Below are 15,179 nucleotides of genomic sequence, written 5' to 3'. Positions count from 1 at the left end.
CTATTCGGTAGCAAACCGTGTGTGAACCGTGTGAACCGGGGAGGCAGCATGGGCCCCTCAGGTCGTGCAGCTTCTGACCTGTCTCCTGTTCTGTTTCTCCCCCATCTCCCTCGTGCCTTGCAGTGGGACGCCTTCTCCATCCCTGAGCTCCAGAACTTCCTCACGATCCTGGAAAAAGAGGAGCAGGACAAAATCCAACAAGTGCAGAAGAAGTATGACAAGTTTAGGCAGAAACTGGAGGAGGCCTTAAGAGAATCCCAGGGCAAACCTGGGTAACCGGTCCTGCTTCCTCTTCTGGTGCCCGCGGATTTATTTTTATGATTATTATTTTGCAACAGACACTTTTTCTCAGGACACCTCCGGCGGGTGCATTTGTGCCCACCTGGCAGTTCCAGATGTGGCACAAAACCTCTGAGGGGCGCAGGTGCGCGCGGGCCAGGCGCTGCCTGCCGCTCGCTGCTGAGGAGGGGGATGGGGGACAGAGCAGCCTCAGTCCTGGGTGATCCTCCCGGAAGCCAACCGGCTGCCTCTGTCATCACCGAACCGCAATTGTTCGCACCAGCCGGTAAAGGAAAGAAGAAAGGTTTTAGAGCTGTTATGTTCTTTCTCTGGCTTTTATTCTTCTTCAGTTTCTCTCGTATTTGCCGCCCACAGACCTTTATTTATGAGTCAAAAATTGTAGCATATTCCTCTAGCAGATCTGAGCTGAGCCCTGGAAAGCAGGATAATGCTCGTAAAAGGACTGTTCCCCAATGTGCCCATTGTTCATGCTCAAGGGAAGGTTATAAAGCCACTGGCCCCAGATGCTCAGGTAGGGAGCACCAAAGCCTGAGGCTGGCTCGGAGGCTTCCGGAGAAGCCGCAGCCCGCCCTGGCCCTCATCGCTCAAGAGTCCGTGCACGTAAACCCAAAGGCATATGTTATCTGCGCAAGTGTGACAGTCACGTCTTTGTCGTGAACAGACAAGTGTTTGTTTTTAAGTTACAGTTTTGAATTTGACATTGCCATCATCATGTGTTTCCACCAAAGGGAAACCAACCATTCACCATTTTGAATGTCTCCTGTGAGAATGGAAATCAGGCGGTCTGAGAAAGCCGAGAGACGTCGCAGAGAAGTGTGTCCAACTTGCCTTTGGCCTTCCCCCAGCTAGCAAGCTGGGGAGGGCCTGGCTGCCTTGCTGTCCCCCTTGGGCTGCAGCACGGCCTGTCTGCTTCCACCAGGACTCAGGTGCTGTCCAAGGAGGCACCTTGACTACAGACCGGGGAACCTCCAGCTCAGCCACCAGGGGAGTCCTTTTGTGTTCTGAAGCCCGGCCCGCCCGTGGCACTGTGCTCAGTGAGCCTGTGGGCTGGCTTCCGGCTGACCTCAGTGCCTTTTTGTTTTCAGAGAGAGGAGCAGGGTGCATTTGCTTGATGCTCTACTGCCGGCTTGCTCCTGCCAGGAAGTGGCCCACGGCGGTGTGGGGGGCAAGGCAGGAGAGCCCTCCCTCCAAGGCTGGTGCAAGAGTCAAAGACCTTCCCATCTGAGATCCTGGGCTTTGACTCCCAAGAAGTGATGTCAACCGCAGGGACAGGGTGGGTCAGATTCCTAACTTACATCTGTACTGGCTCCCCGTTCAGGTGCAAACTTAAAAATGAACTAGCCAAACAACTGAAGCGAGTAGCCAGGACTGCGAAGACACTCCAGTACGGAGGGAGAAGGACTTTTAACTTCCAAAGCAGGCACGGTTTTCCCATCCAGCCTCTCAGAGATCACTTCTTCGCTCCTCTGCCTTCCCAGGTCCTGCTTGGGTCAGGTTGAGCCCCAGCTTGTGTAGCCTCAGAAGTCCCCTCCCTGACCCTTGCTGCATCCTCACTGCCCCTGATCCCAGAAGGAATGCTGACCCCTTGTCATCCAAACTGTGTCTGTCTTCAAAGCTGCAGAAGCAAGACGAGCTAGCAGCTCAAGATTTTTGAGAACCCCCCCCCCTCCCCCGCTCCCCACACCCTGGTTATCTGCCATCTCCTGCTCAGCCTTATCGCTTCCCTCCCTTAAGAAATCTCTCCCTGCTGTATATTAAAGGGAGTGGGTAGAGAGCCCCTTTTTCCTTCATGCTGCATGTCTGTAACATTAATGGAAGGCACGGCTCCTGCTGCAGCCACTGTGAATGCTGCTGAGGGCCTCCCGCTGATGGGGTGGCCATTTTATTTTTGAGAAGGAAAAAAAAGTCACGTCCATATATACGTAAGGGCATATAGCTATATATACAGAGATAGGGGTGTTTATGAAATAAGAAGATTATGGGAAAATTCCGACTTTATCTAAAGCACAGTTAGACCCAGGACCCGTGCCGAGTCCCGAGCCTCGGAACATAGTCTGTGTGAATTATCCCTTCCCCCCAGAGGTATGACTGCTGGTAGTGCCTTCTACCCTTGTGTTGCCCAGTGTGTACGTGTTTGTCTTGAGGATATTTTCTTTTTAAGTGTCTTTCTTAGATGGGTTTAAAAAAAAGTAATAAAAGCTTGTTGCAAAAAGGATTCAGACTGGAGACACCTTTGGCCTTCACCATCTCCGGGAAACTGGGAGCTGGGAGAGAGGGTGGGAACAGGGAAGGGCACGCGCTTCTTGGCAGAGTCACATTCCCTTTTGCCAGTGAACAGAGGAGTGAAGGCTGCTCTTCAGATAATCTGGAGAAAACGGACGGGACGCATGGGCCAGAGGGTGTTGCCCCGGTGACCGGCTGTCCTGCACACCCCCAGAGCAGGAGAGGAAAGGGGATGTGCTACAGAAGGGGATCCTGAGTGAGAAGAGAGGAGGGAGCTTTCTGGAGCTAAAGATGATTAAACATGAGGACAGACTACTGATGTGGACAAGGATTCTTCTGTTTCTCGAATTATTTAAAAATGAGGGAGATATGGGGCGCCTGGGTGGCTCAGTCGGTTAAGCGTCCGACTTCAGCTCAGGTCATGATCTCACGGTCCGTGGGTTCGAGCCCCGCCATCGGGCTCTGTGCTGTCAGTTCGGAGCCTGGAGCCCATTTCAGATTCTGTGTCTCCCCCTCTCTCTGCCCCTCTCCCACTCACATTCTGTCTCTATCAAAAAATGAATAAACCAAAAATAAATAAATAAATAAATAAATAAAGCAGATGGGACGTGCCTCTGAGAGTTTAAGATCAGCTCACCTTGGAGGAGGGCAAATGAGGTGAGTAAAAAGACCCTTTCATATTAGCATTATCTAACTTCCGTCAGAGAAACAGCTCTGTAATCACAGAAGCAACCACATAAAGTTGTTAAGAGAGATTCCTGCCTGCCTTCCAGTGGTGACAGCCAGCTCACTCCCTATCTCCCTGGAGGAGAGAACACTGTATCCAATAGACGTTCCTAAAGTTACCCAAGAATGGGGCACATCTGTAACATTTGTTCATCTAGACCGCCAAGAAGTATGTCTTTCAGTAACTTTGCCAAAACCTAGACATGAACCAGTTTCTGCTTTTCACTGAAATTCATCTGGTAACAGCATGGGATTAATAAGTTCAAAGTTATGGATTTGACCTCGATAGTGTTTGGCTTAGCACATAGGAAAAACAAACAAACAAACCAACAAACAAAACCCCAATTCATTAAACAGCCTAACCTTCCCCAGCCTTCTTACATGTATGTATCTGTGGCGTTCACCAGGGGGAAAGGGAAGATGACCTAATGCAAATGTGTCATCATTACTGGAAAAACCAAAGCACACGTCCTGACAGGACTGTCCTAGCAGAATTCTAGGTTAAATCACAGTTAGAAGTGGATGTTTATTTTAGACCCACCCTCACTGCTTACTGGCTTTGTGTCTTTAACAGAGATCAACAAGGCAAGACACAACCTCTCTGAGCCTCCAATCCCACCAAGACTGTGCAAAGCAAATCATGTTTGTGAAAGAACCTTATAAAGTACTACATGTTATCTGTATTCATATAAGGACCATATTTCATCACTACTATTCACACCATACTCCCTCAGATCAAACTGTCTGTCCAAAGGTTTTGTTGTAATAGGACCTCGTTTGGGGTCAATTTCCAAAATCCCTTCCTAGGTTCCATATGCCTGTGCTGGCAGAGAGAGGATTAGTAAAATTAAGGGGTTTACCTACAGCAAGTCACAAGTGACTAGCACTATTATTCTGGGTCTAATAATGAAAGGTAGGTGGTGTCACACATGCACTTTCATATCCCTTTCTTCCTTTCCAGCCCCAGATGGGTAATTTGCAAATATTTGCATATGTTCAAGTCTTTCTTATCTCAATTAAAAAAAAACAAACAGATGAGAAAGGAAAGAAAGAAGTAAATTGAACTCTAATTGTTTTTTGATGGTAAAACCAAAGGACTCTCAGCTCCGCTCTCGCTCTCGCTCTCGTTCCTTCCTTTTGTACAAGGAGAGCTTTGGTCACAGAAGTGACTTCCGGACCAGCGTGGTGGTTCTGAACCTTTTTGGCAGTGATCCTGCTGGGAATGTGGCAAAAGCATGATAACCTCTCTTAGGAAAAGGATCATACAAAAAAATCTTGTGTACCATTTCAGGGAGTTCACAGATCCTCTGAAGACCAACTAAAGACCTCTTCCATGAGTCCCCAGTTAAGAAGTTCAGGGCTGAAGAAAGCATTTGTTGGATAAGACTCTTCCCTGTGACAAGGCCGTCATGCTGCAGCCACATCGCAATCTACCATCACCAGTGGCAGCGTGCCAGCGCTGGGGAAGAAGTCGCTATTGTTGAGTAACCCATGTGCTTTTAGGATTTATTTTTATCTAGCCCAAATGTTGCTGCAACTTAGGGCCAAGACTTTCTTCTTTTGCCTTGCTCCATGGCAGAGAACAGCTGAGTCCTGCTTCTATGCGACTAACCCTTTACAGATGTGAAGGCACTATTTTGGGGCAAGAGGCTGTGGACTATTTGCTTAGAGGGGCTTTAAAACACTGGAAGTCCCTACCTGCCTGAGCTTTGGATGGGCCATCTGGCCTTGAAAGCAGGAAAGGCACTAAACCCACTGAAATCACATGTATAGAAAAGGGACTCCACAACAACCTCTTATGTCAATTTAAATTGGCGTATGACTGGGGCACCTGGGTGGCGCAGTCGGTTAAGTATCTGACTCTCAATTTCAGCTTAGCTCATGATCTTGCGGTTTGCAAGTTCGAGCTCCGCGTCGGGCTCTCTGCTGACAGCTCAGAGCCTGGAGCCTGCTTCAGATTCTGTGTCTCCCTCTCTCTCTCTGCCTCTCCTCTGCTCGTGCTCTCCCTCTCAAAAATAAATAAATATTAAGAAAACAATTAAATTGGCGTATGACTTGAAAATTTTACTACAACATTTTAGCTAAGTGGAGGAAACAAGAGGGAAAGCAGATTTAGATTAGAATAAAAATTTATTTTGGTAAAGAATTATATTGTTTCATTTGTAAAAGCTGAAAATGCTCTTATCAATTACCAGCCCAGAGCTTGATTTCCACTGGATCGTCCGCATGAAACAAGAGTCTGTTACTTCTTCTTGCCAGGTTTGGGGGCCTTTTCGAGGCCTTGGATGTGTTTCCGGGGAAGCTGATACTCTTCTACAATCCAAAAAGCAGAAACTCCAAGCTCGCTCTTCTCCTGCTCCCTCCCTGCCACCTCCTGCCCTTGGCCCCCCCACCCCCATGGGCCGACCCACCGGCACAGCTACCTCCCCGCCCTCTCACCCCACTGTGCGCTCATTTCTGTTGTGAACTTCCGTTCAATCAACCTCCATCATGTGACCGCTTCTTCTATACCCAGCTCAAACCTAGCTCCTCTGGGAAGCGGTCTGGGATGGACCATTTATCCTTATACCTCATGGCTGAAACGTGTATTTTAGCAATTTTCACACTGATAGCCACTTTCTCGGGTATACTTGAGGCATTTATAATTTTCTCATGAGACAGAATGTATGCATCTGTGTTTAGTCATGTGCTTGGCTGTATTTCTTCTTAGTATCTCAGATAGGAATTCTTCACTTAAAGGGGTCAACTCCAAAAGTTAGCTACAGGGTCCTGCCTTAAGCCCTAAAATACATTTGCTTATTGAGCATTTACTATGCCAGGCCCTGAGCACAAAAAGGATGAAGGCAAGGTCTCTGACTTAAGTTGCTCCGTCTAGCAGAGCGCTAATATTAGGAAAAATTGGCCAAGTTGCAGATGCTAACCAGAAACATAAACACAACTGGAAAGTGATACATTGGCAATTTCTTAAATGCTAATTTAAGGACAGAAAAAGAGTGGGGCTGCTCTAAGACAGGCTTTGTTTGACCCCTAAGCTGGGCCAATGAGCCCAGATGTGGTTGGGCAGATGTGGGCTGTGGGAGGGTGGGCACACCAGGCAAGGGAACAGAGACAAAAGCACCAAGTGTGAATGTGCCTGGCACATCTGGGGAACAGCAAGGGCGGCAGCATGGCAGAGGCCCAGGGGTGGGGGAGAGAGCTGCCAGAGACCCCGAGGGGAAGATGATCTGGACTGGGAGGGTCTTATTTACTGAGTGTAGGAACTTATTCTGAAGGCAGTGACAAGGCATAAGGAGTTTTTACAGGAGAGTGATGCGATCTCGTTTGTTTTAGAAAGCTGACTCAGACAGATATGGTGTGAACTGAGGACAAACTGGAGGCTGGATGCCCCAGACGTGGTAGAAAGAACTCAGGCTCTACAGTGTGACAAACCAAAGTTCAGAGCTGGGCTACAACACCAAACAATTGAGTATCTCAGGGCAAGGTACTGAATCTCTCCGAAGCTCAGTTTCCTCATCTGCAAAACAGAAACAGTTCTGCAGCATCGTCAGATTAAGAGAGATCATGCCTGCATGAAGCCCAGCAAAGTACCTAGCCCAGTCTGGATGCTCAAAAAATGTTTTATAAAAGGGAGAACCAGGAAGAAAACTACTCCGAGAGCATGGTGGAGAGAGTTCTGAATTTGGGGGGGTGGGGGGGGCGGGGCAAAGGATCTGGCTCAAGTATTAGCTCCAACTCTTGCTGGCCAAGAACCATATGGCCACAAAGATTATGACGACTGGCGTGAGTTGAATTGGTGGGAAGATTTCTGCTCCTTCAGAGGGGATGCTCACCAAGCAACAGGCGGCTGAGGTGATGGACCTGGTTTCCCTGGATCTGGACCTGCAGGCTGTCCTTGGCCCCAGGGGCAGGTGTGACGGTCGCACTAGCCTGGCATCGCTGCTGGAGGATGGCGGCCACTGAACACGGGTCCAGGCCATAGGCCTCCAAGTTCCGGACCACAGTCACCTGTGGGGACAGAAGACTGATGGCAGGTGCAAACACAGGCCCTCCCCTTCACAGAGCCTTCTGGAGCCTCCGCAGCTCTCCACCCTCTATGTTCACCATCCCCACACCCACGGTACCTTTTCCTCCACGTGGTACTTTTATTTTTATGCTTATTGTTTCTTTCTATCCCATCCAATATATATACTTAATGGAATACTCTCTATCCCACATGTAACATGTGGGAACTTTTTAAAAAGTTCTTTTATGGGGCACCTGGGTGGCTCAGCCAGTTAAGCGTCCAACTTCAGCTCAGGTCATGAACTTGCTTTTGTGAGTTCGAGCCCCGTGTCAGGCTCTGTGCTGACAGCTCAGAGCTGTCTTCGGATTCTGTGTCTCCCTCTCTCTGCCCCTCCTTTGCTCACACTCTGTCTCTCTCTCTCTCAAAAATAAATAAAGATTAAAAAAAATTCTTTTTAAGTTCTTTTATTATGAAGAGTTAAAAACATAAATAAAAGTAGAACTGATTCTCCTGATGTAGAACTGAGCTCCTATGTTCCCATCACTGGCTGCAACAATTATCAACTCAGGACCAACCTCGATTCACCTAGACCCCTGTCCATATTACTTTAAAGCAAATCCTCCTGCACATCAGATCATTTTATCTACAAATGCTTTTGTACGTATCTCTAAAAGATAAGGGTTCTTTCAAAGACAAAGACAAAACCATCATCACACCTAAAAATGAATGGACGATAATTCCTTAATATCAAGCATTTCATCAGGAACACATTACATTTTTCTATTATTCATCAACTTCACAAATGACATATATATCATTTTGAGATTTAAAAAGAACATCAACACTTAAAATCACAATTCTCTCTTTTTGAAACAAGTTCTCTCGCATTATTTGTGACTAGAGAGAGATGGTCAAGTATGTTACCATCAGGAGTGGGCTGGGGAGGGCTGCTCTCGATAAAGTTACAGGTTCCAAATAACCCAGGCCTGTCAAGGGACTCCAGCCCCAGAGAATCTCAGAATTGATAAGACATCAGAGGTCACACCTATTTCGGCACCTCCATCTGATGCGTGAACTCCTGGCTACATCTTCCCCCAACTGGTTGCCCAATCTTTGCTTGTGGACCTCCAGAGACAATAACTCCCTATTTTGCAAAGCACCAATTTTAATTTTGGACAATTCTAACTGCAATCATCAATATTAAAACTTAATGTTTAAATAAGTTAATACAAGCATTCCCTGATTTTTCAGAGTACACGGTATGCCACTTGGCTCTTATGAAAAGTCCTACATTAGTACCTGTTTTTGCTGATTCAAATCCACAGGGTTTTCGCTTTTGTAAAAAAAAAAATGTGAAAAGGGAAAATAGCATTCGGCATTGGTCTTCTGGGAGCCCTCACAGAGGCAGCAGGCACCGAGCAGCAAGAACACCCCGGTCACTCCTTCCCCGGAACTACACTCAGCCACCAGAGCTTTGAACTTTGTGAGCATCTGGGCCTTATCTCCATCTATTCTATGTATTTGTTAGCAAGATGTGTCCTGAGGTATCAGAAAAGCCTAAAAGAAGTTATTTTTGGGGTCCAGGAACACTCAAAATTTTTTCCATATAAATTCACGGTAATTGCTTTTTTTGCTTTACAACCCTTTCAGGTTACAATAGAATTCAGAGGAGTGCTCCACTTTAAATAGTGGGGATTGAAGAAGACACAAAGAAATGGAAAAACATTCCAGCTCATGGATTGGAAGAACAAATATTGTTAAAACATGAATACTACCCAAAGCAATCTGCACATTCAGTGCAATCCCAATCAAAATTGCACCAGCATTCCTCTCGAAGCTAGAACAAACAATCCTAAAATTTGTATGGAACGACAAAAGACCCCGAATAGCCAAAGTAATATTGAAAAAGAAAACCAAAGCAGGAGGCATCACAATCCCAGACTTTAGCCTCTACTACAAAGCTGTAATCATCAAGACAGTATGGTATTGGCACAAAAACAGACACATAGACCAATGGAACACAATAGAGAACCCAGAATTGGACTAACAAATGTATAGGCAACTAATCTTTGACAAAGTAGGAAAGAGTATCCAATGGAAAAAAGACAGTCTCTGTAGCAAATGGTGCTGGGAGAACTGGACAGCGACATGCAGAAGAATGAACCTGGACCACTTTCTTACACCACTCACAAAAATAAACTCAAAATGGATGAAAGACCTAAATGTGAGACAGGCAACCATCAAAACTCTATAGGAGAAAACAGCCAACAACCTCTTTGATCTCAGCCACAGCAATTTCTTGCTTGACACATGTCCAAAGGCAAGGGAATTAAAAGCAAAAATGAACTTTGGGACCTCATCAAGTTAAAAAGCTTCTGCACTGCAAAGGAAACAATCAACAAAAAGAAAAGGCAACCAACGGAATGGGAAAAGATATTTGCAAATGACATATTGGATAAAGGGCTAGTATCCAAAATCTGTAAAGAATTTACCAAACTCAACACCTGAAAAACAAACAATCTAGTGAAGAAATGGGCAGAAGACATAAATAGACATTTTTTCCAAAGAAGGCATCCAGATAGCCAACAGAAACATGAAAAGATGCTCGACGTCACTCATCATCAGGCAAATACAAATCAAAACCACACTGAGGTACCACCTCACACCAGTCAGAATGGCTAAAAGTAACAACTCAGGAAACAACAGATGTTGGTGAGGATGTGGAGAAACGGGAACCCTCTTGCACTGTTGGTGGGAATGCAAACTGGTGCAGCCGCTCTGGAAAAGTGTGGAAGTTCCTCAAAAAATTAAAAATAGATCTACCCTGTGACCCAGCAATAGCACTGCTAGGAATTTATCCAAAAGATACAGAAGTGCTGATTCATAAGGGCACATGTACCCCAATGTTTATAGCAGGGCTATCAATAATAGCCAAATTATGGATAGAGCCTAAATGTCCATCAACTTACAAATGAATAAAGAAGATGTGGTTTATATATACAATGGAATACTACTTGGCAATAAGAAAGAATGAAATCCTGCCATTTGCAGCAACATGGATGGAACTCGAAGATATCATGCTAAGTGAATTAAGTCAGAGAAAGACAGATATCGTATGTTTTCACTCATGTGTGGAATTTAAGAAACTTAACAGAAGACCATGAGGGAAGGGAACGGGAAAAAAAATAGTTACAAACAGAGAGTGAAAGAGGCAAACCATCAGAGACTCTTGAATACAGAGAACAAAATGAGGGTTTATGGGAGGGTGGGAGAGAGGGGAAAATGGGTGATGGGCATTGAGGAGGGCACTTGTTGGGATGAGCACTGGGTGCTGTAAGTAAGCGATGAACCACGGGAATCTACCCTCAAAACCAAGAGCACGCTGTACACACTGCATGTTAGCCAATTTGACAATGAATTATTTAAAAACAATAATAAACAAACAAATAGTGGAGAAAACCTACATACATAGAAACTGCTTAGTACAGAGTCTGGCACATAACTACACACTCGAGAAATAGTGCCTATTGCTAATTATTATTGAGGTTATCATTACCGGTTCTCATTCACTGCTTATATGTGAAGCACAATTCTAAGTGCTTCACGCATGTATATTCCTTCATCTGGTCCTCACGGTGCCTTATAAGGTAGGCATTATCACCATTTTTCACATTAGTAAACTCAGGCAAAAAACCATTAACTTTCTCAACGTCAAGCAGCAAGGCAAAAGCCACATTTGAACCCACATATTCCTAATGCCAAAGCCCACTCTTATAACCATACATTAGAAAGTTCTTTATTCTGAACCCAAGTATGTCTTCTTGGGATTTCCACCCAGTATTCCTACTTGTCTTCTCAAGGCATCTCAGAATGAGTGCACTCCTTTTCCCAAGAACAGCTTTTCATACACTTGAGGACAGACAGAATTTGTTTCCTATGTGTCTGTTGCCAGGCTAAACACACTTCTTTACAAGCTATTTTCACTGAGCAAGGCCCAAGAAGTAACAATGAGAGCTGAAAGCCCATGACAGGTCTAAGAGAAAAATAAAAATAAAATCTTGTTTACCTTTGGAACTAGGCTCTAGCGAGTTTCCCAGCACAAAATCCCAGAGGGAGGGAGTGAGGGGGCAGCATCACCTGTTTTCTATAAGGCCCAGCCCACTTATGCAAGCATGGGTCTTTCATTAACTATCTTTGTGGTGTGCCAATCTAAAATCCTCTAATCACATTGTAGAGAATAAAACTTATAGCAGGGACATTAAATCACCATCTTCCAACATTGTGTCTTTTAAAATTTACCTTTTTATTAGACGCTCTCTGTGCTAGGGTGATGTCAATTGGGCAGATTCTGCCTTTCTTCACAATGGGCTCTTGTCCTGGAAAAGTCACTTGATACACAGGCTGCAATTTTTCCAAACATCTGAAACAGGAGTTCATAAGCTATAGACTGGTAAAGCCAACAGAAGCTATCTCCTCATTCCCCGCTATGAGCGGGCAGCTGGGTGTGAGCCAATTTGCAGGCAGTGGTCTGCCCTGGGCTGCACTCAGAATCACCGACCTCACCCAAGGAGCTGCACCCAAGACCAATTACATCAGAAACTCCAATATTCTTTAAAGATCCCCAGAGCATGGCCAAAGTCAAGGCCCATGGATTCAGGGAAGGGATCATCAGTGACCTGAACCCCTGAAAACTGTCCAGCAGCCTGGCCTTCTGAAAATCTGTCTGGGCTGCCTTGTGGAGTTTACTCCGTCTCAAGACTCTCCTGTACCCAGTGTGCTGAAGTGCTGCTTCACATTTGTGACGTGTTCCAATGAATCTTTTAGAGAACTCCTTTACCACAAAGAGTGTCCACCTTCTATCTAACCAGATTTTCTCTTGTTATCCTATACACTGGGACTGACCAACTTTTTCTATGAAGGGCCCGATGGTAAATATTCTACGCCTTAAGGCCACAGGGTCTGTGCAACCAGTCAACTCTGCCATGGTAGCATAAAAGCAACTGACAGACAATACATAAACAAATGGGTGTGGCTGTATTCCAAAAAATACAGGTAGTGGGTCAGATCTGGCTCATGGGCTGTAGTTTGCAAACTCCTGATGTACATAATTTTCAGTTTTGATCTGTGGAACAAGAACAAAGAGTAAGAATCTTTCTTTTGAAGACTTTAAGACAATTTCTCCCAGCCTTCTTTTTGCTTCTAAATCTTTCTGAAGTTCTTAATTTTAATTCATTGTTCTTCTTTCTCCCTTTTAAGTTCTCTTTTTTTTTAATTTTTTAATGTTTGAGAGAGAGAGAGAGAGAGACAGAGAGAGAGAGACAGAGTGAGAGCGGGAAAGGGGCAGAGAGAGAAGAGAGAGAGAGAGAGACAGAATCCGAAGCAGGCTCCAGGCAGAGCCCGATGAGGGGCTCGAACCCATGAGCCATGAGATTATGACCTGAGCTGAAGTCGGATACTTAACCGACAGAGCCACCCAGGTGCCCCTTAGGTTCTCTTCTATATTGTGTTGGCTCAAATCATTCCAAGGAACTTCCACATCAAAATCACCAAAACTGTGTTCATGTAGACGATTATCAGTTGAATTATGGAAAGAAAAATCAAAGACTAAGACAGTGACAACTTTACAGTTCAATGTGATGGACATTCAGGGGAGGGTGGGGGGAAACACTGGAGAGGGACTGCCAATCCCCACTACCTGGTCAGGAGACTGTCCCATGGAAGCTTCATGACTGTGTGCTGTTCGTTTTTCTCTAAGATGCAGTCACATAGGATGGGATCCAATTTCACGAGACTGAAGGGAAAGAAGAGATAATAAAGAAATGCCACTCCCGCCCCTACTGACCCCAGGGCCACCTCAGGATTCGTCTCTTGTATGTCCTTTGTTGTCATCCAGAACCATTAGAACCAATTCAGGGACCACAGTCCATGAAGCAGTGTACCCTGTGGATGGGACGTATGGAAGGTTTTCCTAGAACAAGGGTAATGCAGGTGGTAGAGGGGAGGGGGTGATGGGATCCCTGGCTCAGTTCTGCTAACTCATCATGATTAGGCCAACAGTTTCCAACTCTCTGATCATGGGGATATCTTCTGGAAAAAAAAAAAAAGTAATGGAATGTTCTTCATTTAGTAGTTTATCTTTTGTATCCACTTACTAAGAAAACAGAGAACACCAAAAAGCCACAAGGACTTCGGTAAAATTTTTCTAAGTTTGCATTTTATTCCTCACAATAGCACATGCATTTGAAAACCAGCAGTGGATATATATGAGCTGATACGAACTCAGGCTATATATAGTCAGTGCTGACAGCACATGTGGATGTGAGCACCAGACAACAACTCGAGGTGTGTCCACAGCCTCTGGCTCAGAAACCACTGGTCCAAACGGCTGTGCTTTCCCCCGTTCCCCTCCAGTGCAGACATCCTCCACAGGGGTGTGCAAGAGTGCGTCGTCACGGACTAATCTCCAGCAGAGCTCCACACCCACTCACTTTTTGTTGTCCGCATCAACGAGGTCATTTCTCTTGACATAGTTGATGATGATCGTCCGGACCTCACCGCCCTCGAGAATGCTCCCCTTCCTAGGTCAGAAATGATCGGGGGGGGGGGGGGGGGTGGTTAGTTCCTGCTGTGCCAGGAGATAAACTGTGGACACCAAGACTCGCTCTCTGCTAGGCAGGCTGCTTCCTGGGCTCTCTGACCTCTATTTTCTTCCCTTTCCTGACTGACGTGAGCAGGACCGTGTGCAGAGTAGTTACAGGTAGAAAAGGGAGAGGACTACTCTCATTTGTTCAGAGACGCTTCCCAGGGGAAGGAGGCTGGAAGCTGGACGTGAGAGAAAGGGAGGACGGGGCAGAGCACATTCTGCCAGTCCCAGAAGAAAGCTACTCAGCTGGAGAGGATCTATGGCCAGAGCACCAAGCAGGCAGAGGAGGGCTGCTCTCCAAAAACTCACTTGTGGCCAGACTCCTGGAAGAGCAGAGTCATGCTGGCTGGGACACAGTAGAGGGATTTTATATCTGGAGGGTGATAGGGCTGTTCCCTGCTACCCTCCTGGATAGTCTGGGAGGTCGGGGAGGGCTCGGCTATGACGAAAGATGTGATCCTAAAACCCGGCAGAAGGAAAGAAAAAACACATTTTATACTATACCCAGGTGCCCCGGGCCAGCTGAGCTACGGTGACCAGGCCCCCCTGCACTCACCTCGGGTGCTTCCAGTCCACAGCCACAATGCTCTCCACCCCTTTGCTCAGCTCCTTCACCTGTATAATCTGCTCCTGCTGCATGTGCTGCAGGAACTTAGAGAGCTAAGGGAGAGAGGGCCAGTGCTAGGGACTCCACCGATGGCACGCACATCCTGAGCGACTGACATACCCCACGCTGAGCCTGGCCTGTCCCTGGGTGGGGCACATGACAGTCCCTGCCCTCATCAAACCAGGAACTGGGAGGCCCCCCACTCTGAGACTCAGGGAGTGGGAAGCAGCTACAGACTAACTGGTGAAACCTTTTGGAACTCTGGCCAGATATAAAGGGGTGGAAGGGACAGAGGGGCGTGGGTGCCCGCCCAACTGCCTCAGTCCAGGGAGAGTTTTCTTTCCCCTCCTTACACCAGGAATCAAAAAGCTTAATTCTAGCCTGAGCCCTACAGACAGGGCTTCCCCAGCGTCCATCCAGCTCATGGCACATGGGCCCCTACATGACTCTCTGTGTGGGTATGTGGAGAAGGTAGCTGCTTACCTTTTTGTAGCTGGACTTCTTGATGTCCAGCTGTCGTCCTTCAGGGCTGGTGGCAGATGGAAAAGGCAAGTTAAGCTAACAGAAGAACTGTGGTGGGAGCTGCCCGGTCCTGAGAGGGGGACATTGTTCCTCAGCCATCCCCCTCCACATTCAGGTAGAAGCCGCTGTTCCAGACTCTGACCAGTGGTGGCATC

At 46.5% G+C, this 15,179-nt stretch overlaps 2 protein-coding genes across 9 annotated transcripts in view; one reads left to right on the top strand and one right to left on the bottom strand.

The window, feature by feature from the left end:
- Positions 1-7,705, top strand: part of RASSF5 (Ras association domain family member 5) — a 72,676-nt gene extending 64,971 nt beyond the window's left edge. For 2 of the 3 annotated variants that reach the window (XM_025921274.2, XM_086693649.1), the window contains one exon: positions 124-2,515. In XM_025921274.2, coding sequence (XP_025777059.1) covers positions 124-276 — 153 coding nt within the window. In that variant the 3' untranslated portion in view covers positions 277-2,515. Of the gene's footprint in view, positions 1-123; positions 2,516-6,579 lie in introns of those variants that run through there. The other variant, XM_086693648.1, reaches the window with a different exon arrangement.
- Positions 5,361-15,179, bottom strand: part of EIF2D (eukaryotic translation initiation factor 2D) — a 28,503-nt gene continuing 18,684 nt past the window's right edge. For 4 of the 6 annotated variants that reach the window (XM_086693645.1, XM_086693643.1, XM_086693642.1 and 1 more), the window contains 9 exons: positions 14,986-15,031; positions 14,452-14,555; positions 14,205-14,354; positions 13,741-13,830; positions 12,948-13,043; positions 12,267-12,374; positions 11,552-11,672; positions 7,080-7,254; positions 5,361-5,562 (listed from right to left, as the gene is read on the bottom strand). In XM_086693645.1, the coding sequence (XP_086549771.1) occupies positions 5,492-5,562; positions 7,080-7,254; positions 11,552-11,672; positions 12,267-12,374; positions 12,948-13,043; positions 13,741-13,830; positions 14,205-14,354; positions 14,452-14,555; positions 14,986-15,031 (961 nt within the window). In that variant the 3' untranslated portion in view covers positions 5,361-5,491. The remainder of the gene's footprint in view (positions 5,563-7,079; positions 7,255-11,551; positions 11,673-12,266; positions 12,375-12,947; positions 13,044-13,740; positions 13,831-14,204; positions 14,355-14,451; positions 14,556-14,985; positions 15,032-15,179) is intronic. The other 2 variants (XM_086693646.1, XM_086693644.1) reach the window with 2 other exon arrangements.

Source organism: Puma concolor, chromosome E4 (assembly GCF_028749965.1).
Source record: "Puma concolor isolate L17-30 chromosome E4, mPumCon1.1.hap2, whole genome shotgun sequence".
NCBI lineage: Eukaryota > Metazoa > Chordata > Mammalia > Carnivora > Felidae > Puma > Puma concolor.
The sequence above is the reverse complement of the archived record's forward strand: the minus strand, read 5'-3'. Positions and strand labels throughout refer to the sequence as shown.